The 22,977-nt window shown below is 31.5% G+C and overlaps 3 protein-coding genes across 3 annotated transcripts; 2 read left to right on the forward strand and 1 right to left on the reverse strand.

The window, feature by feature from the left end:
• The first annotated feature begins 3,715 nt into the window (after positions 1-3,715).
• Positions 3,716-8,895, forward strand: LOC114369359 (protein TAB2 homolog, chloroplastic-like). Its single transcript, XM_028326577.1, has 5 exons — positions 3,716-4,289; positions 4,907-4,976; positions 6,703-6,874; positions 7,174-7,314; positions 8,519-8,895. The coding sequence occupies exons 1-5, from the start codon at positions 3,796-3,798 to the stop codon at positions 8,776-8,778; spliced, it is 1,137 nt and encodes a 378-aa protein (XP_028182378.1). The 5' UTR covers positions 3,716-3,795; the 3' UTR covers positions 8,779-8,895.
• Positions 8,896-14,548: 5,653 nt separating this feature from the next.
• On the forward strand, positions 14,549-15,163 carry LOC114371411. The gene has a single exon (XM_028328867.1). The coding sequence runs from the start codon at positions 14,549-14,551 to the stop codon at positions 15,161-15,163; it is 615 nt and encodes a 204-aa protein (XP_028184668.1).
• A 4,967-nt stretch (positions 15,164-20,130) lies between these two features.
• LOC114371412 (E3 ubiquitin-protein ligase SIS3-like) lies at positions 20,131-20,878 on the reverse strand. The gene is made up of 2 exons (XM_028328868.1): positions 20,619-20,878; positions 20,131-20,521 (listed from the first exon to the last, which is right to left on the reverse strand). The coding sequence occupies exons 1-2, from the start codon at positions 20,876-20,878 to the stop codon at positions 20,131-20,133; spliced, it is 651 nt and encodes a 216-aa protein (XP_028184669.1).
• Between the last annotated feature and the right edge of the window lie 2,099 nt (positions 20,879-22,977).

The following is a 22,977-nucleotide window of genomic DNA, read 5'->3' on the forward strand; positions in this document are numbered from 1 at the left end:
CTATGTAAGCTTTTTTCTTCTTGTTGTGACCCTTTTGCCTTCTTTTCTCCTCTCTGTTGTTTCTTTAGAAAGATGGAGCATTAAGATTTTATGTGACCCAACTAGCCACACTTGAAACAAGTAAAGTTAGGGGAGGATGAGTCATTCTTCTTAATTTTTTTTTTGTGTTGAAAGGATTTTCCCTTGTAGTTCTTCTTGTTCAAAAACTTCTTAAACTTTCTAACTTGTAGAGTTAGATTCTTGCTCTTGGAACTTTCTACATGTTCTTCATCACTAGATGGTATGGAGAATTTTGGTGCTAAGCCTCTACTCGTCTTCTCCTTAGCCTCCTCTTCTATCATCCTAGTCATGTCCATCTCGCATTCCCTTAACTTTCCAAATAGCTCGGCATGAGTGATTGATGTAAGATCTTTGGACACGGAGACTGTCGTGACCTTCGATTGCCAATTTCTATTAAGGGACTTTAAAATCTTCACATTTTGCTTTTCTTCCTCAAACTCTTTCCCTAGGCCCTTGTGGTGATTCACTGTGTGAGTGAACCTCTTTTGAACATCTCATATGGTTTCTCCTTATTGCATCCAAAAAGATTCATACTCTTGAATGAGAGAATTCTTCCTTGCTCTTATAACTTTTGGAGTACCTTCATAAGTCACTTAAATGAGATCTCACATTTCCTTTGTCGTAGTACATGTTGATACCTTGAAAAATTCATCGCAAATAAGGGACGAGTGAATGATAGTCATAGCTTTAAAATCATATTTAGCTCTTCTAATTTCTTCTTGAGATCATGATTTATAGGGTTTCTCTATAGTTTTGTTTTCAACAACTTGGGTTGGAATTGTATAATCATTTACCATAACACTCCAAATACCTCTATTAATAGATTCCATAAAAAAATTCATTCGAACGTTCCAAAAGGGATAGTTCATGCCACAAAAGAGTGGAGGTCTGTCAATGGACGCACCTTCCACAAATGCTAATTGATTCCCAACCATATTCAAAGACTTTTAATAAAATCTTAATTGATTTTCAAGACCTTAGTTCTAGATACCAATTGTTGGAATAGTTGAGGATCTAGAAGGGGGTTGAATATACTTTCAAAATGTTGACCACTTTGTTCGTTAATTCAATTAAAATGATTCCTTTTAACTAATCAAAGTTTTATCAAAAGACTGTCACAAAGAGACTATCATAGCAAGACAACAATGATAACAAGATTATGTGAAAATAGAGTTTTATAGCCCTTTACTTTCAATTCCATTACCAAGATTGAAATACAAAACTAAGGATTAAAGAAAGAGAATCACACACATAATTTATATCGGTTCAACCCTCAAGAGGACCTACATTTAGTTATTCTAAGACCCCTTAGAATTTCATTTAATAGAGAATTAAGTATAAACACTATACACATGCAATTCCCTAGATTCTACTATTCCCTTGAACCCTACAAGAGAAAGTACAAGAGTTGAAAACTACTAACTCACAAAACTTTTGGTAACCCTAACTAAGATCAGAAACAAGAAAGAAATTCATAATTAAAATGAATACGCCTTGATGCATAGATCATAATATCTTCAAACTCTTCTTACAAGAATGATCAAATCATGATGAACAATGAATGAATCTTGATCAGCTTGAACCTCTAAAAGAAATATAGTGAAATTCCCTTAGTTGACTCTCTGGATTATTTTATCAATGACAAAAGCTTATCAAGAGTCGCTAATGAAAAAAACATAAAAGGGTGTTTATAATTTTGACAAACAAAAATAATTTAATCAATTATCAAATACGGTAATCGATTAATTAGTCAAAATTTCTCTTTTTTCTGCATTTTCATAAACTTGATAATCAATTACAAAATATGATAATCGATTATCTTGTTTCAAATAGAGAGTTTCTCATGCTTCTATGCCTTTTGGAATAATCGATTATCAATTATGGTAATCGATTATTTCGACACTCAAAGAGTTCATTAAGTTTCTAGATGCAATATCATCAATTACCATAAATGGTAATCAATTATCTTAAACTATAGAGTCTTCCTTCTTCTGTCATCGATTACAAAAACTTGTAATCAAATAGTTTGATGCTTCTTGCCAAATTTTAAGTATAAGTGAATTATATTGCTTGTTTTGACACTTTGTAATTGATTACAAAACCTTATAATCAAACCTTGTTAAGTTCATTGCTTCTAAGAAACTTAGAGATCAATCCATTTTTCTAACATATTTGATTCACACTAAGCATGGATATAAGAAAACTTAAACTACATCTATTATCATGCCTAAACTAAAAACATTCAATACAAATGTCACATCTATAAAACTTGTTTAGGCATTGTAAAATCATCAAACCAAAACTAAAACCTAAAGACAAATCTTCAAGGCTTCAAGCTTTGATCCAACATTCTTAATAGCATGCAATTCTTCTTAAGACTTGTTCTTAAGATCGAAAGTTATGGCAACTGCATCTCACTAGGCATGTTGATTTGTTAACCATGAAAATTATAAATAGTTTTCGAAAAGAGTTTATACCTATCAATCAATAAATGTTCACCAATGATTCTATTAATAAATAAATGTTTAAGTGTGAGACATAAAATCCATATTCAATTGTAAGTTCCTTTTGTCAAACAAACAATTATAGTTTTCATCTTAAGAGAATTTTCAAAGTATCAATGAAAATAGTAATAATATTTTCAATTGTAATGTCCATTATAATAGTTTTTGTATAAATGGTTTTTGTAGTGATTTAAATAACAACAATTTTGACAATTATAATTTTCGATAATAATGATTTCAATGACAATTCTAATATTGTATTTGATAATAACTCTAATAGTAATTTTGATAGTAATAAGAAAGTAAGATTGGATAGAAGTAAAGTTTAGAGAAGAAATGAAGATTGAAAAAAAAAGGATTCATAAACATACATGAAAGTAAATGAAATCAAATTTTATTAGAAGTGAGATGACTACATACAATACGACCTTTGAACTGATATTCATTTTCATGTGATTGATGTATGAAGATTTAAGTGATAATTATTATTCAATCCAACGAAAATGATTGTCAGATGTCTTTATTGATAGACTTTTAGTACTAAGAGTAGAATTATAGGATTTTGATATGTGTACAATAAACTTCTAACTACTTGGATCTAATGGCTTCAATTATCTTCACACCATCTTCCAAATTGTTATAACCTCCATTTAAATTCGAATTTAATTTTCTGCTTGAGGGATGCTTCTTTCTTTCACGTGTGTAACTGGATATCGAAAATCTACTTCCATGAAAACATAACAATTCGATTGGAATTAACCATCAATTACTTCCAGTTAATTTGACTCGTTGATATTCCTTCCTATCAAAATTGTTGCTATTGAAAATTAACTAAGTTTTCTGAAACTTAGAAATTTTTTATAACATGTACCTACTACAAATACAAGTTTAGGATCCAATTGAAACAAAATAAAAAGTTTAGGGACTTAATTAAATCTTTGATAAAATTTCAATGACTCAGAGTAATTAAACCTGTTTTTTATAACAAAAATATTCATTTCATTTCAAAAAAAAATATTCTTATAACAAAAACTTCAAAACAGGCCGAACACAAACGACCCTTCCCCGACCCGAATGTCCAATTGTAGACCCGGATAATACTACCGTTACCTTAACCGGAACATGTGGCAGAGGATAACTACCTCAACGACACTCAAACCTCTGTCTCAAAACACTCATCAGTCATCACACTTACACACAGAATAACCATAACCATAACCATACCACAGCCATGGCCACTCTAAGCTTCAACCCCGTTAGAATAAAAACCTCAACGTTGAAACATTCCAAACTCACCACTACTCCATCAAAACCCATCACAATCCCATGCACCACTCCCTCCAACAGCCATCCCAAACTGCTCCACTTCCGAACCCGTTCGGTGTCCGAGAGCACCCACCAGAAAGAAGCACCCGAAGCGGTTCTCGGAGAACATGAAGAAGAAGAAGATGATGATGATGACCCAACTTCGGAACTGAGCTACGTGGACCCAGAAACTGACCCTGAGAGCATCACGGAGTGGGAACTGGACTTCTGCTCCAGGCCCATTCTCGACGTCAGAGGGAAGAAGATTTGGGAGCTCGTTGTGTGCGACAAGACGCTGTCGTTGCAGTACACCAAGTATTTCCCGAACAATGTCATTAACAGCATTACCCTCAAGGATGCTATTGTTGCCGTCAGTGACCAGTTGGGTGTCCCGTTGCCCAGAAACATTCGCTTCTTTAGGTAATGCTTGAGTGGTCTTATTTGTCTTGTATTGTTAGTAACAGAATAAGCCATCAATTTAGTCCATCAAGTATCAATAACGAACAAATAGTTTATGAACATGTTTTATCATAAACAAAGAGTAAAATTACACACTCTCCTCGAGAACTTATCCGTGTAATATGCACAAGTCCCTGAATTAATTAAATTATATAAGTAGTAGGTATTTAATATCCATCGATCTAGTCCCCGGATGGTAGATAGGTGGGTTTCCTTGAACATGCTACTTGTGTGTATGGGAAAGACTCTGTTGGGAGAGACAAAACTCATTTAGGTGATCTGATCTCTACATCTCAGGAGATTAGTCTCATGGCTTTCAACTATGAGAATACCTTACTTTTGAGCAAAAAAATCTTGTCCCTAGATTGTTAAATTTTACTAACATTGAGGGACTAATTTGAATAATTTTTCAATACTTGAGAGACTAAGTAGCATGCTTTCTAATACTTTAGGGACTAGTACTACTTATATAGTTTCATTAGTTTAAGGACTACTTAGGAGAGAGGGTGATACTTCAGGACGAAATTGATGGTTTATTTGTTAGTAACGTGTTGGTTAAGTGTTTTGCTGCTTTGTAGGTCGCAGATGCAGACAATTATTACAAATGCGTGTAATGAGCTTCGCATAAGGCCTGTTCCTAGTAAACGGGTATGTATGGAGAAATTACTTTATGGTCTAGAACCACGTGTGTCCATGCTCTCAGCTAATCTCTACGTGACACACAACCGAGTTTTATTGACTTTTTCTCCTAAATTGAGAAACTTGGTATGAGATTGACCAGGAATATAGAGACATGGTTGTCCCTGACCATGCAATAATTTTTTTGTATGTATGGTTTCAAATTCAACTTTTACAGTGGTGGCTGTGAAATTTCATTGCTTAGGATTTTCAGTTGGTTTGGTTTGATGAATGAAACCTTATTTTGCAATGAACCTGCATGATCTTATAATAATACCTTAACTTGTCTGTAAGGTGAAGGTGCTGATAATAGGTTTCTTATCATGGAATGTGTCTATGTTCTCTAATCAACATATAAAAGGGAGGAGGTAGAAGTAGTTGTTAGTGTTTGTTCTATGCTGGAATCTAATGGTGAGTGGAACGGAATGGAAGGAAATGGAGTGGGATAAAATTTTCATTTTATTGTTAGGATATTTTTACGGGGGAACTGTGAAAAAAAAGGGGTTTCATTTAATCTCATATCTCAAATGGGAGGATTAGAGAAAAAGAGCTTAGAGAGGCATTGGATGGAATGGAATGCATTTCATTGAATTCTATTCCACCCCATGATGTCCATCGTATTTTAAATAATCCAAACAATGGAACCTCGTATTATTCCATCCATTTCCTTCAATCCAAACATATAAGTTAGAGCATGTAAAAGCTTGATTTGTTTCCCCTGTTTCTTTTTCCATGTTAAATTGTGGTGCATTTTTTTTGTTGATTATGGAACAGAAGCCTAAAAACATGTTATTGTTATTGAAATAAACGTGATGGGAACAACGAAGATTTGACATTTACAACATTTTGTTGAATACAATAATTTTACTTTTGCATTCATGTTATATATATGTCGATGTTTGATCTAAATAGTTGCAAAGCACACACATTTAGATTGGCAATTCTAGTTTTTGGTATCAAACTGAACTGCACAGGGGTCATTTGATTTACCATATATAGCTCTATAAACTATAAAGACCTGAGTGCCTTCGGAAATTCCAATTTGACAATGAAATAATAAGAATTATGCAGCAGCTTTTGAATATTGCAAGATGTTCTTGTTAGTTGTTACACAAACTAAAAGATTGAGACTTAAGAATCTGGCAGAACTGCTCCCACAAGGATCCCATTGCAGTGTCTCTAAAATGTTTCATGATGCTTTTTGTTTTCATCTCACTCCCGTTTGGTGATTGATAATTCATTTAAATTGTTCAAAATAGCCCAGTATGGTCTGTATGAAGTTTTCCCATATTAATGGCACCCCTTGGATGGTATATGTAGGTTGAAATGCCGTTGTTACTTCCGTGCAATAAAATGAGAAAGTTTGAACCTATTATTTTTATTTATTTAATGAGGTTTCCCGGACTAAATATTGAATTTTTCAAAAGTTAAGGAACTAAAGACATTAATAAAAAAAAGTTAAGGGACATTGATCAGTCAAACAAAAGTTTAGGGACTAAAAACCGAAATGAAAAAAAAGTTGAGGGACCTTGACCAGTCCAACAAAAATTTAAGGACTAAAAACTAAATTTTGAAAATGTTTAGGGACTGAAAGCTTAATCAACTCTATTTTTAATGTAATGATTCACTAAGTTCAGATATCCTTGTCAGAGGTGCCCCAGCATATACTTTATGTGGTTCATCTGATCCTTTTCAGTGTGTGTCAATAATTCTGTGGCTAGAGGAGCGCTATGAGACCGTATATAGAAAGCATCCTGGATTTCAAGAAGGATCCAAACCTCTTTTGGCACTAGATAATCCTTTTCCAACAGAACTTCCAGATATTCTTTATGGGGAAAGATGGGCTTTTGTCCAATTACCTTACTCAGGTATAGAGGCCGAAATTTCATGCAATTTCTTTCACAATTGCTTGACAAATGAATGATAGCCTTCTCTTTCTCCCTCTTCTGATACTCAGGGTCTAAGGCACATGTTTTTCATTTTATTTATCAATGCTGTTTATTTGTATGTTCTATTTTAAATTTTAGGTACTAGCAATGTTACATAGATTATAATGGTCTCATCCCATGATTTTTTTAGTACAAGATGATTAAAGTGTATGTTTAATGCTTTAAATTGTTCTCCTAGGATATACCTCTCTAACTTTAAATAACGACCTATTTTAAAGCTGTTCGAGAGGAGATATCCACATTTGAGAGAGGAGTTTGTGGTTCTGGGCTAGATCTTGAATTATTGGGTCTTGACATTGATGACAAGACATTGATCCCTGGACTGTCCGTTGCGTCTTCTAATGCTACAGCATTGGCAGGTACAGAACTGCAATTTTTCAAAATTCTTCTTATATATTTCATCTTGAATCCCTCACAACAGACTCTTCGTATGTCTTATTAAGAACTGCCAAGGTTTAAGATGCTTTGATGCATGAAATCAGTTATTTAAAGAGGTAGTGACAATCTGTCTGATCTCGTATCAAGCAATTTGATATGCTACCAATATATGTTGCAAGACGGCATTAAGGTTTTGTTTGAATAAACTTCTCCACAAACACTTTTAGGAGAAGGGAATAAAAAGGCGAAATGAATTAAGCTCCCCATAGGTTAAAATCAACTTATGCACTTCTACTTTTATAGAAACCCTCTCATCTAACTTCTACAAAAGCTAATGTGCATAAGCTGATTTTAACATATGGAAGGAGAAGATTCCTTTTGCTTTATATTCCATCTTCTATAAGTATTTATGAAGTGTATCCAAACAAGGTCTAAGATTTCCTCTACTTCATTAACAATGCATAGATAGGTCCATATTAAAGTCATACACGAAGGTTGCTGAATAATTAAAACCTGTCTTGACTTTAGAACTGACAGTATGCAGCACAGAACTGCAAATACTGATGTTACCATACACTTTAAATACACTTGAGTATATCCAGTTTTACAAATATATTGAACAATTTGCTAGCTAAGCAGAAATATGACCCTCATATATACAGTAATTAGAGTTCAGAGCATAATTTGGTCAATCAGCATGTTGACAAAAAATCTGGATTGGAGTCCTCGGTAAAATTTGTGGACAACTAAGACGTTGTTAGTGTTTGGCCTAACTTTTTTGGACTTTTCTCCTTATACGTAATGTAAAAGTTCCTATAGTTAGCTTCTATAGAAGCTATGCTTTTGGGGCTTTTGTTCACTAGAGAAAAGCTATTTTTATTTTTAACAGCTTTTCTAGAGTTAGATTTGACTAAACTCCTTTTAAAGAGAAGTAAAACCTAAGAAAGCTGGGTCAAATGTTAAATAAGCGTTTAATCTTGATGAACTATGCATCTTTGAGACCTAAATACCAGGTTTCTCTATTATTATTGTAGGTTTTTTTTTTGGCTATCTTGATTCTGGAAAGCTTTTGCATACTTGATGTGCCATATCATCACTAGCATATCTTGTGTAATTGAAAACATCTTTTATCCAATAACTTGTTTTCTAAATTCTGAAAACACTCACCACTTGTTGTTGCCACAGCTTTGATAAATGGATTGGAGGTTTCCGCGGTGGAAGCGGATGCTCCTCGTGCTCGCCTGATTCTTTCTGCTGGAATTTCTACTCGGTATATCTATTCTACCTATAAGAAAACTCCTGAGACAACTAGTGAAGCTGAAGCTTGGGAAGCTGCTAAGAAAGCTTGTGGAGGTTTGCATTTCATTGCAGTCCAACCAGACTTGGATTCTGAAGATTGTGTTGGCTTCTTTCTTTTACTAGACTTGCCATTTCCACCTGTATGATCCTACAAAATATCATGGTTGAATAATTGAATCTTCATTGAACAATAATATTAGATGACTGATGTTTTTCTTTAACCCCAAAATCATATTTTACCCAAAGGGACCACCACCTCCTCATTTTTAGGAGCATTACCTTTCTTAACCTTTTACTAGATTTTAACATTGCTCTTATTAAGCTTGGAGAATATCGAACCAATTAAAGTTTAATATATAAAAATGGAAGGTACAAAGGTCAACTTATTACTGATTTATTTGCTTTTTTTTTTTGTTTGATTCCCAAATCATTTATTATTCAAAGCATATATATCAAATATTGGACTCTTTGTTCACTTCAACGTAGGTGTTGTTGCATTAGTAGGCTGGCAACTAGTTATGCACCCATTATATGCTTGATGCATCCCATTGGAAATACTAAAGTACCTGAATGGACTTTTTACCAGGGACGGAGACGGAGGTTACCCCTGGTTTTTTCAAATATTTTTTTAGTATAAAATTATATTTTATAATACTATAGTAATTGCTTTTATTTTATTGATAAGGTTTGATTTTTAGAGATAATAAATAATATTTCAGTGCTATTTATATTTTTCTTAATTTTGATGAAATATTTTATTTCCTTTTTCATAGCTACTGAGAAGATAATTATATTTTTCCTCGTTTTAAATAAAATATCATAATATCATTTATTTTATTCTTTTGATAATGTTTTCTTTTGCAATTTGTTATTACTATTTTAAAGATAATATAATAATTGCATTTACAACCAAATGACTTTCTAGTCTTTCATTTACATTGATTTGAATAATAAAGGTTGTTTATTAATCCTTGACAAGCTTATGAACACTAGCATAAAATATTAACAAATTTCAAAACATGCAAATCAATATTTTTTTTTATCATAATTCTTTATATATTCTCTTTGTTTTTCTCCTCTTTTTCATTGATTTGTGAGATGCTAACGTGCTTTTTAATTTGAGTGCACATATCTAAACAAACTTATGTGTAAACTTTGAAAAAAAAAATATAATTTATGTAGAATAAAAACATTTATTAACTAAAATCAAATTTCATACTCAATCCCTGCTCGTCACCCTATTTTGTTTTGCTCCTTTCTTAATCTTGTCCCCAATCCTCCATAATAATCCTAGAGCCGCCACGCCACACCCCATTCACCCTTTTGTTCGTGTTGCACATCGCAACCCAAAGCCATTGGAGTGTCACCTACGTTGATAGTAGAGATCCATCGTAATGTTGAGAAACAATTCAATTTTTTTAATTTCAAGTCTCTATGTTTAGAAAAAGACATTATCTTTAGAATTTGTTTAAATTTTAAAGATATTATTTGCAAAATACAAATTTATTTTCTCATTTAAGATTAGGAATGTCTATAAATAAGAAATTTTTAGATAGAAAGAATCATCTTGCCTGAAGGGAAGTAATCATCTAAGAAAAAAACCACATTAGCAAAATAATAAACTTTGTGGATATAGGAATTATGATCTGAATTATATTAAACAAATTGGTAATTTTTATTTTTTATTTTTATGGTGTTGTCTTTTCTCTTGTGTATTATTTCTCATCCATATGTGCAACAAAAGAGATGTGTGTTTTTCCCAATGATAAATGATACCTTGGTTAGTTTGCAACGTCCATAGTTTTATGATGTTATGGATTAAGCAATTTATAATGTAAATACATTATGGATTGATGAATCTGTAATGCATTTGTTATCTCAAAAAATTATCATTTTCTTCGTTTATAATTATAAAACAGTTAACTAAATTACACTTATATAATTAATGCATAAGAGAGATAAAATGAAATCTTATAACAATAGATAAAAAAATTGTTGATTGTCTTATAAATAGGATAGAGGGGAAAATAATTTTTTTAAATACATTTTAAATAATTAAAAATAACCTTCCATCACAATATATATTTTATATAGCAAATTTAAAATATAATTTATATGTTAAAAATATTTGTAGTATCTATTACAAACTTTATTTTTAATATAATTATATATTTAAAAAATTTATTTATTATAAATTTTAATTATATAAATCAATATGTCTAGTTTTTAAAATATTTTGTTTTTCAGTCAAAAAAATATCTTTTTTAAAGCAAGACAACATCTATAGTCTCGTTAACTTTTTTTTTAAGTGAGTTGGGTTATAAGAAAACAAAACAGTTAAATTTTCATCTTTTTAACTGTGGATTAAAGAATGATTGTGTTTTCCAATAAAAAAGAAAGAAAGAAAGATTGTGGAAACCAACATGTTTTTTTTTTTACTGTTGGAAACCAAAATGCTACCGTGCTCAGATAGATACATTTAAAAAAAAATATTTTTTATCTTAAAAATGAAGAAGAAATTAATATAAACCTTATTAAATTGAAATAATCTCACTTCCAGTCTTCAATGACAGATTCGTATCATACACATTTTACAAAGTGAATGCTTGTGTTGATTTTCTAGTGAAAATGATGTTTTTGTATGCTTGTAATTTCGCTCTTTCCTTTTCTTTATTAATAAAAAAAATTAAATAATCACAATTATCTGTATGCTACACAGAAAATTACCGAGACATAGATGGTGTTCATCTTTATTAGTTATCCAATTTCCCTAGAGATGATAATCATGATTTTCATTTAAAGATAAGATAATATCCGCATTCAAAATTTAGAAATTTTAAAAGCTCCTAATGTTATATTCCCCACTGAAAAAATAATCTCAGATTGCAACAAAAAAACAAAACTGAAAGCTCATATTCGAGTTAATGACGGGGTCTTAAAAGATTCGGATTATGTTTTAGAAAATCATTTTTATGTATTTATAAGAACATAATTCTGTTTGTTTCTACTCAAAAAATAAATCTTTGTCAATACGCGTGTCACGCTCGGGTAAAAGAATATCTCACTTTGATTTCAAAATTTAAAATTACAATAATAAAGGAAAAAAATATTTTCGATTCATGTCAGTTATGTATCTACATATATCATTTATGTAATTAAAAATAATAACAAAAAATTAAATGTGCATTTATGATAATTATATATAAAGAAACCAAACATAAAATTTTAAATTTTATTTAATTATTAATTTATTATTATATTATATAAATGCTTATATTAGAATTTTTAGTCTTGATTGTAGTTTTTTTAATCTTTATATTTGATTTAATTTATAAACTAAAAGTAATTCAAATTTAAAACATTCTTGGAATCACATGTAAATTAATGATTTAATTAAATGGAAACAAATAAATTTTTTAAAAAATCTGGTGTAAGATATTTCACCAAATATTATCCTAAAGTAATTTAACAAACATGAAAATGAATTAATAACTATTATCGTTTGAATTTAGTAATCAATCAATCAAATTATATAAAACAGAATGATTGAACCTGCATGTTAGCACATGTGATAAACAATGCTTAAAATAAGTATCGTGTAATTATTATTTTTTTCTCGTTAAAACAAACAAAATAGAATATAAAAAAAAATTCAATCAAAATGTTTAATGATTGATTTCAATCAGTTGAGACATTTTCAATATAAGATAAAAAAAAATCATGTTATAAATATATGCTTCATTCCAATATCAATCTTTCTCATTTCTTCTTTTCTCTTTGATTTTTGCAAACTCTGATTTTTTTTTTCCCATTAATTTGCTTGCTCGGATTGTCCAAAAGTTTGTCACAATGGCACCAACCCAAGAAATTTGATAACTAGGAACGTGCTCAATGTAGTCATCAAATTATGTATCTTCTCTGTATCTCTTTGCCTCCCTCCGGAAGCATGTGTGTTGGTAGATCAAGTTGATCTTAATTCCTTCTCTAGCTCTCTGGTAGGTTAATTTTACATTTTGATATTTCAATAAATTTCTCTTTTGTATTTGATGTTTTTAACTTGGTTTTATGATATTTCTACTATAATCTCAATAATGTATGTTTTGGTTGCATGGTCTGAATAGTCACTTTAACTCATAGCTACTCGAATTCTTTCATGTGTCCGTGTGTCTTCTCTAGTTATTTATTAAGGTTAGAATTTATAAAAATTATTTGTCATTTGTTAATTTATCTTTTGGATCTATTTATTTATTTTTTACTAATTTATTTCTTAATTATGAAAAATAGAAAATATACAAATTATTTTGTTTTGGAATGCATTGGTGAAATACCCAAATAGTCTTTACAAACAAAAAAAGATGTTATATGACACGAAAACAATGTTATAAACTTTTTTTTTGTACAGAACAATGTTATGAATTGTTGAGAAAGATATATTTACTAATCTAAAAATTAGAAAAAGTTAAACCTTTTGTTTACAAAAATAAAAAATACAGGTAACATGTTTTTATAATCAAAAAGTTTTAAAAAATATTTGTTAAAAAATAAAACTAGCATAAGTAGGCTAAAAAAACTCAATAGATTTATGAATTATTTAGGATTTTTCATATAGATTTTACATCTAATTTTTAATTGGTATTTCTTCATATATTCTTTACTTGAGTCACTATAATTTTTAATACTGTCATAATTGTTATAATTTTAAACATTTTCAAGTCGTCTACTTTTTAATTTTTGGAGCCAAAGAAATAGTTTAAAAATTCAATTAAATTCTTTCAAATGGTTCAAAAACCTACTTAAAAGTATATAAACATAAGGGATGGTAATTCAATATTAAAAAGATTTACTTGATGTGACCGTGTAAGTGTCTCCTTTCCTTGGTTCTCATTTTGAATTTTTTTTAAGCGATCAAATACTCTTAAACTAATAATTAGACTTAATATATCCAAAGAGACAAAAATTCTAACGTGATTTATTATTATTCCTTCAATATATTTTTTCCATATATGTTTAAAGAATCTAGCTTGATCAATATATTTAAAGAAATTAATTATCTATTAATTATATTGAAATACTTTATATTTTGCTAAAAGTAACTTAGGCAAATTAATTTTTATACATGTTTTAGACCTCGAAGTAACTTGCGAAATCTCTGGAAAAAAATTGCTTCCAAACAACGTCTGTTGAGTTTGTTAGGATAATTTTGTTTTATTGTTTCACATTAATTTTTTGTTGAATTGTTTCCCTTTAATTTATCCTTAATTTTAGGAGTTTGTTACCTTGTGTAGAACATGAGTTTGTTATGGATTAGTGGCCTAGAATTTAGGAATGAATCTGTTTTGTATAAGCCTACAAGGAGGCTTTATCTTTAATGAATAAGATGGATTGTAGCCTTTTTCTTGTTTACGCTCTTTTCTTGTTGTGTATTTTTCTGTTCTCTGTCATTTAATAGTGATATCAGAGCAAGTTTTTTGATCCTGTGAGTGAGACACGTGAGATTTAAAAACCACATATTGCATCAAATAAATCTCTTACCTATAACCATGGCTACAGATTCCAACTTTGTGCAAGCAGCCATTCCACGATTTGATGGTCACTATGACCATTGGAGCATGCTAATGGAGAACTTTCTCCCGTCAAAGGAGTATTGGCCTATCATTGAATCTGGAATTCAAGAGCCAGAAAAAGGCACAAGTTTGATAGAACCTCGGAAAGTAGACTTGGAGGCTAGAAGGCTGAAAGGATCTTAAGGCAAAAAATTATGTCTTCTAGGCCATCGATTGTCCCATCCTGGAAACTATTGTTTGCAAAGAAACTTCCAAGGACATTTGGGATTCTATGAAGAAAAAGTAGCAAGGTTCTTCTAGAGTGAAGCGTGCACAGCTTCAAGCCTTAAGAAGAGATTTTGAGATATTAGCAATGAAGGATGGTGAATCTGTTTCTAGCTATTTTGCAAGAACAATAGAGATAAGCAATAGGATGCGATTCCATGGCAAGAAGATGAAAGATGTCACCATTGTAGAAAAGATTTTGCGATCCTTAACACCAACGTTTGATTATGTTGTCTGTGCAATTGAAGAGTCCAAAGATATAGATGCATTCTCCCTTGATGAATTGCAAAGTTCTTTGTTAGTACATGAGCAGAAGATGAACCGAAGTTCAAATTTGACAAGAAAAGAGCAAGCTTTGAAGGCTTCTACCAACACTCATTCCATAGGTAGAGGAATGGGTAAAGGTAGAGGCAGAGGAAGGGGTCAAGGCCGAGGCAGAAGCAACTATAGAGGAAATCAGCAGCAACAACAAGAAAAAGAAAGAGGAAGTTGGAGCCATCAGACAACTAACTACAAGTTAGCAAACAAGTCTAACATTGAATGTTTTAAATGTCATCGGTTGGGCCATTACAAATCAGAGTGCAGGACCAATTTGTCCAAGGAGCAAGGGGAAAAATCTAACTTTGTTGAAATAGAAGAAGAAGAAGAAGTGTGCCTCTTAACCTCTTGTCAAGAAGAAAAGGAATCAAGTAAAAGTTTGTGATACTTAGACACAACTTGTAGCAATCAAAGATGGAAAATGGATATGAGTTATCCTTCAAAGATGGAGCATGCAAAATTCAAGATTCAAAGTCGATTATAATTGCTGAAGCCACAAAGACAAGAAATCGAATATTTCCTCTTTATCTTCATATCACTAGCCACACTTGTTTTTCAGTGAAATTGAAGGATGACGCCTGGCTATGGCATTTTCAATATGGGCATCTGAATTTTGGTGGATTAAGAACACTCCAACAGAAAAATATGTTCACGGGTCTTCCTAAAATTACACCTCCCTCATAAATTTGTGAAGAATATGTTGTAGGAAAACAACATCGTAGTCAATTTCTAAAAGGGAAATCATGGAGAACAAATGATGTTTTAGAGCTGGTGTATTCAGATATATGTGGTCCAATAAAACCATCTTCCAATGGAGGTAAAAACTATTTAATTACCTTCACTGATGATTTTATAGGAAAACTTGGGTTTATTTCCTGCAGAACAAATCAGAAGTTTTCTCTACTTTCAAAAGCTTCAAAGCTCGTGTAGAAAATGAAGCAAGAAAGACCATTCAGACTCTTCGAACTGATCGTGGTGGTGAATATTGCTCAAAAGAATTTGAAGTGTATTGTGAACATCATGGCATTCAAAGAGAGCTTACAGCAGCATATACACCACAACAAAACGGTGTATCAGAGAGGAAAAATAGAATTATCCTTAACATGGTAAGAAGTTTGTTAACAAGAGGAAGATTACCGAAAACTTTTTGACCAAAAGCAGTTAATTGGAGCATTCATGTGCTCAATAGAAGCCCAACTTTTTCTGTTCAAAACATGACACCGGAAGAGGCTTGGAGTAGGAGACAACCATCTGTGGATCCTTTCAAAAAATTTGGGTGCATTGCCTATGCTCATATCCCGGATGAGAAGAGGAAGAAGCTTGTTGACAAAGCTGAAAAGTGTGTCTTTGTTGGTGTAAGTGAAACATCAAAAGCATATAAGTTATTTAATCCACTAACAAAGAAGATTGTGACCAGCAGGGATGTTATTTTTGATGAAGACAACACATGGGACTGGAATGAGCAGCAACCCAATTCAATTATTGTTGACAATGAAGATGTAAAAGAACTACAGCTACTCGTAAACATTGTCTTAACATCTCCAAATGAAGCTCAAATAGCTCCTGAGACAGAGATTTCAACACCAACAAATGCTGGAACAACAGATGCAACTAGACATGGCAATGGGGCGGGTCGGGTACGGGTATTGTCTCCCCAATCCCTTACCCCGACGCCTCGACATATCCCCATACCCGTACCCGATACCCGACGGGTTTGAGTTTATTGTCCCATCCCCGTACCCGTCGGGTATCGGGTATCCCCAACCCCGTTCCACACACCATTTAGAAAAATATTTTTTTTTTGTAAAAAAATATTAAAAATTTGATTTTAGAAAAAAATAAATTGATTGTTAAACATTTTTTTTTAACTACTTATATATCAATAAATTTATTATAACACGTGTGTCTACATAAATAGTTAAAAAAATAATATTAAATTATGTAAAAGTTTTAAAATAAAATTAACTAGTAATAAAAATTATATGCCTTTTGATTAAATTATGCAAAAATTCTAAAGATTTTAAGTGGCGGGGCGGGTTCGGGTTCGGGGTCGGGACGGGTCTAGTAATCCCGTACCCGTACCTGACTTTTGGTTATCGGGGAAAACCCGTACCCATACCCGGTCAACTCGGATATTACCCGTCAAAGTCGGGACGGATTCGGACGGGTACCCACGGGTACGGGTTTTCTTGCCATGTCTAGATGCAACAACTGCAGCTCAATCTAAATGTCTTCGAAGGAGGCCAACATGGATGTCAGATTATAAGGTAACTGGGATTGACCAAACTGAAGATCCTACTACTCACTTTGCCTTATTTTCAGATTGTGACCCTACAACATTTGAGAGTGTTGTCAAAGAAGAAAAATGGCGAAAAGAAATGGATGATGAAATTGATGCCATTGAAAGAAATGATAATTAGGAGCTTATTGATCTTCTTAGAGGACACAAAACCATTGGCGTAAAGTGGGTCTTCAAAACAAAGCTTAAAGAAAATGGTGAAGTTGACAAGTATAAGGCGCGCTTGGTGGCCAAGGGATACAAGCAAGAATATGGGGTCGATTATACATAAATTTTTTCTCCAATAGCAAGACATGACACAATCAGATTAGTTATTGCATTGGCAACTCAAAACTCTTGGCCTATTTTTCAGTTAGATGTCAAATCTGCATTCTTGCATGGATACTTGGAGGAACAGGTATTTGTTGAACAACCCCCTGGCTATATCAAGATTGGACATGAACATAAAGTGTCAAAATTGAAAAAGGCACTCTATGGACTAAAACAAGCCCCAAGGGCTTGGTATAGTCACATTGAGGCTTATTTAATGAAAGTTGGTTTTTTAAAATGTCCTTATGAGCACACATTATTTGTCAAGTATGAAAATGAAGGGAAAATGCTTATTGTATGTCTGTATGTTGATGACCTCATATTTACTGGAAATTGTGAAATCATGTTTCAAGAATTCAAGAAATCTATAATGGATGAGTTTGAAATGTCCGATCTTGGTGTTATGCATTACTTTCTTGGCATATAAGTGGTGAATCCAGGTGATGGGATCTTTATTTCTCAAAAGAAGTACATTGGATAAATTTTGGATAAGTTTTAGATGAAGGATTACAACCCTACAAACACTTCAACTGAGTTTGGCTTGAAATTAAATAAAGATCATGAAGGGAAGAAGGTGGACAACACTCTCTACAAACAAATTGTAGGTAGTTTGATGTATCTAACTGCAATAAGACCAGACATAATGTACTATGTAAGTCTAATCAATAGATATATGAAGAATCCTACTAAAATGCATATGCTAGCTGCCAAGAGAATCCTTCGTTACCTGCAAGGAACAAGAGATTTTGGGATATTCTACAGGAAAGGTGGAAAACAATTTGGTTTGGGTTTACTGACATTGATTATGCTGCAGGAGATCAAGATGATAGAAAGAGTACTTCAGGGTATGTCTTTATGTTTGGCACAAGTGCTATTTCATGGTCATCTAAAAAGCAATCAATTGTGACTTGTCAAGTACAAAAGCTGAATTTGTTGCTGCAAAAACCTGCGCTTGTCAAGCTATTTGGCTAAGGAGAATACTTGAGGAGCTGAAATTCAAACAATCAGAAGCTACTATAGTTTTTTGTGATAACAACTCAACAATTAAGCTTTCCAAGAACCCAGTGCTACATGGAAGAAGCAAGCACATTGATGTGAGGTTTTATTTTCTAAGAGATCTCACTAATGAAGGAGTAATTGACTTGAAGTTCTGCAGAAGTGATGAGCAATTGGCTGATACGTTTACAAAATCTCTCAAGGTTTCAGGTTTTCAAAACTTAAGGAGGTTAATAGAAATATACACTTTGGGTGATCTAGTTTGAAGAAGTCTATGTACAAGTAAACAGAATGCATCAGTTTAACGGAGGAATTTTTAGGATAATTTTGTTTTAATGGTTCTACGAGTTGGGTTTGTTATGGATTAGTGGCCTAGAGTTTAGGATTGAACCAGCTCTCTGCCGTTTAACAGATTTATAATCCATTCATGTGTGATACACAATGAATACAAAATTACTATTCTCAATTTTTATGAATTAAAAATTTTATACTGAATAAGTTATAAGAATTAACATAATAGAAAAAATTATCTGAAAAAATATACTAAATTGATACGAAAAAGTTAGCTATTGTGTATTAAAACTAAAACAATTTATTTGTGGTTTATAGCCGAATATGATCACCATTGAAAAAAAAATAAAGGATAAAAAAACGTATTAATTTTGAAAATGTAAAATAAATTAAGAAATGTATGAATAACAGAGTAAAGTATAAAGTAATTTAGTAAAAAAGATTATACGTAAATATTTTAAATTTCAAGAGTTGATCATTATGATTGACAGAATAAAAATATGAAATTAGGTAATATCTTATCAATGGGTGTGATATATCAAAGATATATTTTAGTGCAAAGTAATATATACTTGTTTCAACTCATTTATCTTTTTTCTAGATTTTTCAACAACTTTTTTAGTTATTTGTTTTATGCCTTTAAGAAAATAAAGGAAGATCAGTTTTAATTGTGTCCATTGTAACAAAGATAACTAATTTTAATTTTACTTAGAGTAAAATATATTTGAACTTCCAATAAAAAATTTTCATATTAATTTAATTTTTATAAATTTTTTCATATTAATTTAATTTTTATACAATTAAAATAATTTGTGATGGTTAAAACTCCCTATTTTTCTTCCTCCCTCCTTTCATTAGTCTAAAAAACTGTATAGTTTTTGCATTTATCACTTTGACACTTAAAATTCCAATTGGACCAGTATAGGCTCTGATTTTCCATGTTAGTTTTAACATCATTCCCTTTCTTGAATCACATATCTTAATAATCCTCCCATTAAAATTTCATAATTGTAATGAAACTCTCCTATTAAGGACGTATTTGTATTTTTTCTTATAGAGTGTGGCACACTTCACCCACTATTCAATATCGTTATTAGATTAAAGGTTTTTTTTTTTCTGCTTGAGTAAACTTCCACTTACTAGCAGTTTTTTTTTATTCTGGTGTACAACGATTATAATATTTGAATAAAAATTATTTAAATTCTCCACTACTAAACATAGGCTAATAATAGGTAGTAATTTACCATGAGTTTAAAAGTTACAATATAATCACAATTGAATCAAATGTATTCACAAACCTAGTAACCGCAATTGAATCAAATGTATTCACAAACCTAGATGACATGATTGATGAATACTAAAAATCATATATTTAATATACTAATATAGTAAGTACCCACTGAAACCAAAAAGAGAGAAGTACAATTTTTGTGAATCATTGTATCTTAGAACCTGAATTATCCCATTTGAGGAGGCATCTTAAACCGACACAAGGGGCAAGAATTGCCTATTTGCAACCACTCACCGATGCAGTTTTCATGAAACATGTGCAAACAAGGCATGCGAACACCAACATTAAAATCCTCGAGACAAATCGCACACCTTTTACACCCTTCTTGTTCAACCGTCTCCAACCCCTCAACGTGTTGTGACTTTGCCGCTGCCTGCACCAACCCATGATCTTCATCATCATCATCGTGATCTTCGTCTTCGTATTCTTCGTCGTAGTCTTCAAAATCATCACCGGGTTGAGTGATAGTCACATCCACACGCATAGATAAAACCTTTGTGGGAATCCTATCATTCGCCATGCCACGCGCACATTGCAATACTTTTGCCACGACAGACCTGTGAATGTTAAAAAAATTTCAAAATATTAGGTTGTGGATACAAATTATCATTCTAACAAACTAACATTTATCGATTAAAAAAAAAAAAAGAAGACCTGTGAGCCTCGCTAGGGACACCCATGCTGGAAAGCCAAGACACGATCGTTGTTTCTTGCATTATTTCGTCCTTTGAGATGTTTGAAAAACTGTGGTGAGTGGTATATTCGGAAGTTTCGAATTCGCGGGCATTCAGAACGTACATGTTCGTGTACGCAACTTCTACACTGAAGCGTTGATCATCGGGACAAAATGGAGTTTCTGACGCGAAATCGGAGGCAGAGATGTGCGGGTATGCACAACAGTAGTATTCATCCATGGAATTAACAAACAAGAAATCAAGAAAGAAATAAAGAACGTTGGTGGATGGTGTGGTGGTTGATTGACGAAGAAGGAGGGCAAGTTTTGAGAGAACGTATAACCAAATTTGGGGGTTTGGGGTTTAAATATTGAGATACTAATTAATAATGGATAAAAAATATTTGGGAATCAAGTAAATAAGCCTTATCTTAATTTTGAAATATAGGTTACAGATTGTGGAGATTTTGTTTTTAAATAGTCAATAGACTCAAATAGATAAATAGACCTCTCTATTTTTTTAAATAAAAATAAAAATAAAACGAAAAAAGTTAAATAAAAAAGAGAATAAGGAATTGAAGGAAATGGACAATAAAAAAAATAATGGTAGTTTTTATAATTTAATAAAAGAAAATAATGAAAATTTAAGAAGTTTTTTTTCTGACGGAAAAAATTTAAGAAGTTAATTAAGAGTAAAAGTATTTAACGATTTTTTTTCTTTTCTAAATATACAATCTTAGCTAATGTTTTGGTTTTAAATTGGTTTCCTAACTTTTAAAAGTTTTAAAATGATATTTTTATTTATTTAATTTATGACAAGTTAATTTTTTTTAAAAATTATTTATTTTTAATTTTTGGACACAATTTTTAATTTTTTTTTATTGATTCAAGATAATTTATCCCATTTGATTCATCGATAAGGAAACTATGAAAATCAACTAATATTTAAATAAAAAAAAAGACATAAATAAGGTGAAAAATACATAAAACGTGACTCTCATGAGTAATAAAAAAACTAAAAATCTAATATCTTTTACAATTTTCACTGAGTTTTTGACTTTTTTGTTAAATATTAGTTGACTCTTATAGTTGTCATGTAGGTGAATCTAACAGAGAACGTTTCATGTCTTGAATAAATAAATAAAAATTCAAAATTGTTTCAATAATAAAAAAAATGACCATTTTTAAAAGATAAATGTCATAAATTAAATAAATAAGAAAACTATTTTAGAACTTATAAATGTTAGGGACCAATTAAAAAAAAGGATAAAAGACTATTCCTACACTTTAGTTTTGTTTTTTTACTGGAAAAGTATCTAATGAATTGTGTGTTGGACAAGTGGCCTCAATAATTTAAGAGGGGGTGAATTAAGTTTCAAAATTTTTTCACTAACAAACTTTAACCCCCCTTTTAAAGGATAAGCTTAGAATGCAGAAGAAGACAAAACAATCAATTTAACAATGTTCTTTTAAATGTGTAAGATAAAATTGATTGCAATAAAATAAATGAGATAAGGCAAGAGAGAAATGCAAACTCGATTTATACTGGTTCGGCCACTTCCCGTGCCTACGTCCAGTCCTCAAGCAACTCACTTGAGATTTTCACTAACTTTGTAAAAATCCTTTTTACAACTTCTGAACACCCGAGGAATCTATTTTCCTTGTGTTCAGGAAACTCATAATTCAAGAGACAACCAGTCTCTTGATTACAACTGACTTTCTGAGATGAACAGAAAGATTTCTCTCATTTAGAATTGATGATACAAATTGAAGTTTCTGGATGAACTTTCAATAGATTTGCAATTTTTTGCTCAAGAGTTGTTGAGAGAGCATTTGACAATGAAGTTCTCTTAGAATATCTTTCTCTTGCTTTTCAAAGTCAGACGCATATATATATAAGTCCTTCGTGTCTTTTCAAAATGGTTTGAAGAGATGTGTCTTTTTAAAAAGCTTTTTTTTGAAATTCTTCACTGGTAATCGATTACAGGTTTCTGGTAATCGATTACACAGTTATATTTTGAAGGGTCATGACTTTTCAAATTGAATTTCAAGAGTTCTGTTACTGGTAATGGATTACACATCAATGATAATCGACTACAGCTTTTAAATTCAAATTTCAAAACCCTTCTAAAAGCTATTTTTTCAAAATTGTCTTCTGATAATTGATTACACGCCTGGTAATCGATTACCAGAGCCTTGGATGTCTTGGAAACACTTTGTTTTGAGGCAAAGCTTAATCTTAAATTAATCTTAAAGCAATGCTTATTTGTTGAAACAACTTGTATTAATCTTAAAGCAATGTTTAACCTTTGAATGTTTGTTGAAGTAATCTTGAACGCA

Source organism: Glycine soja, chromosome 10 (assembly GCF_004193775.1).
Source record: "Glycine soja cultivar W05 chromosome 10, ASM419377v2, whole genome shotgun sequence".
NCBI lineage: Eukaryota > Viridiplantae > Streptophyta > Magnoliopsida > Fabales > Fabaceae > Glycine > Glycine soja.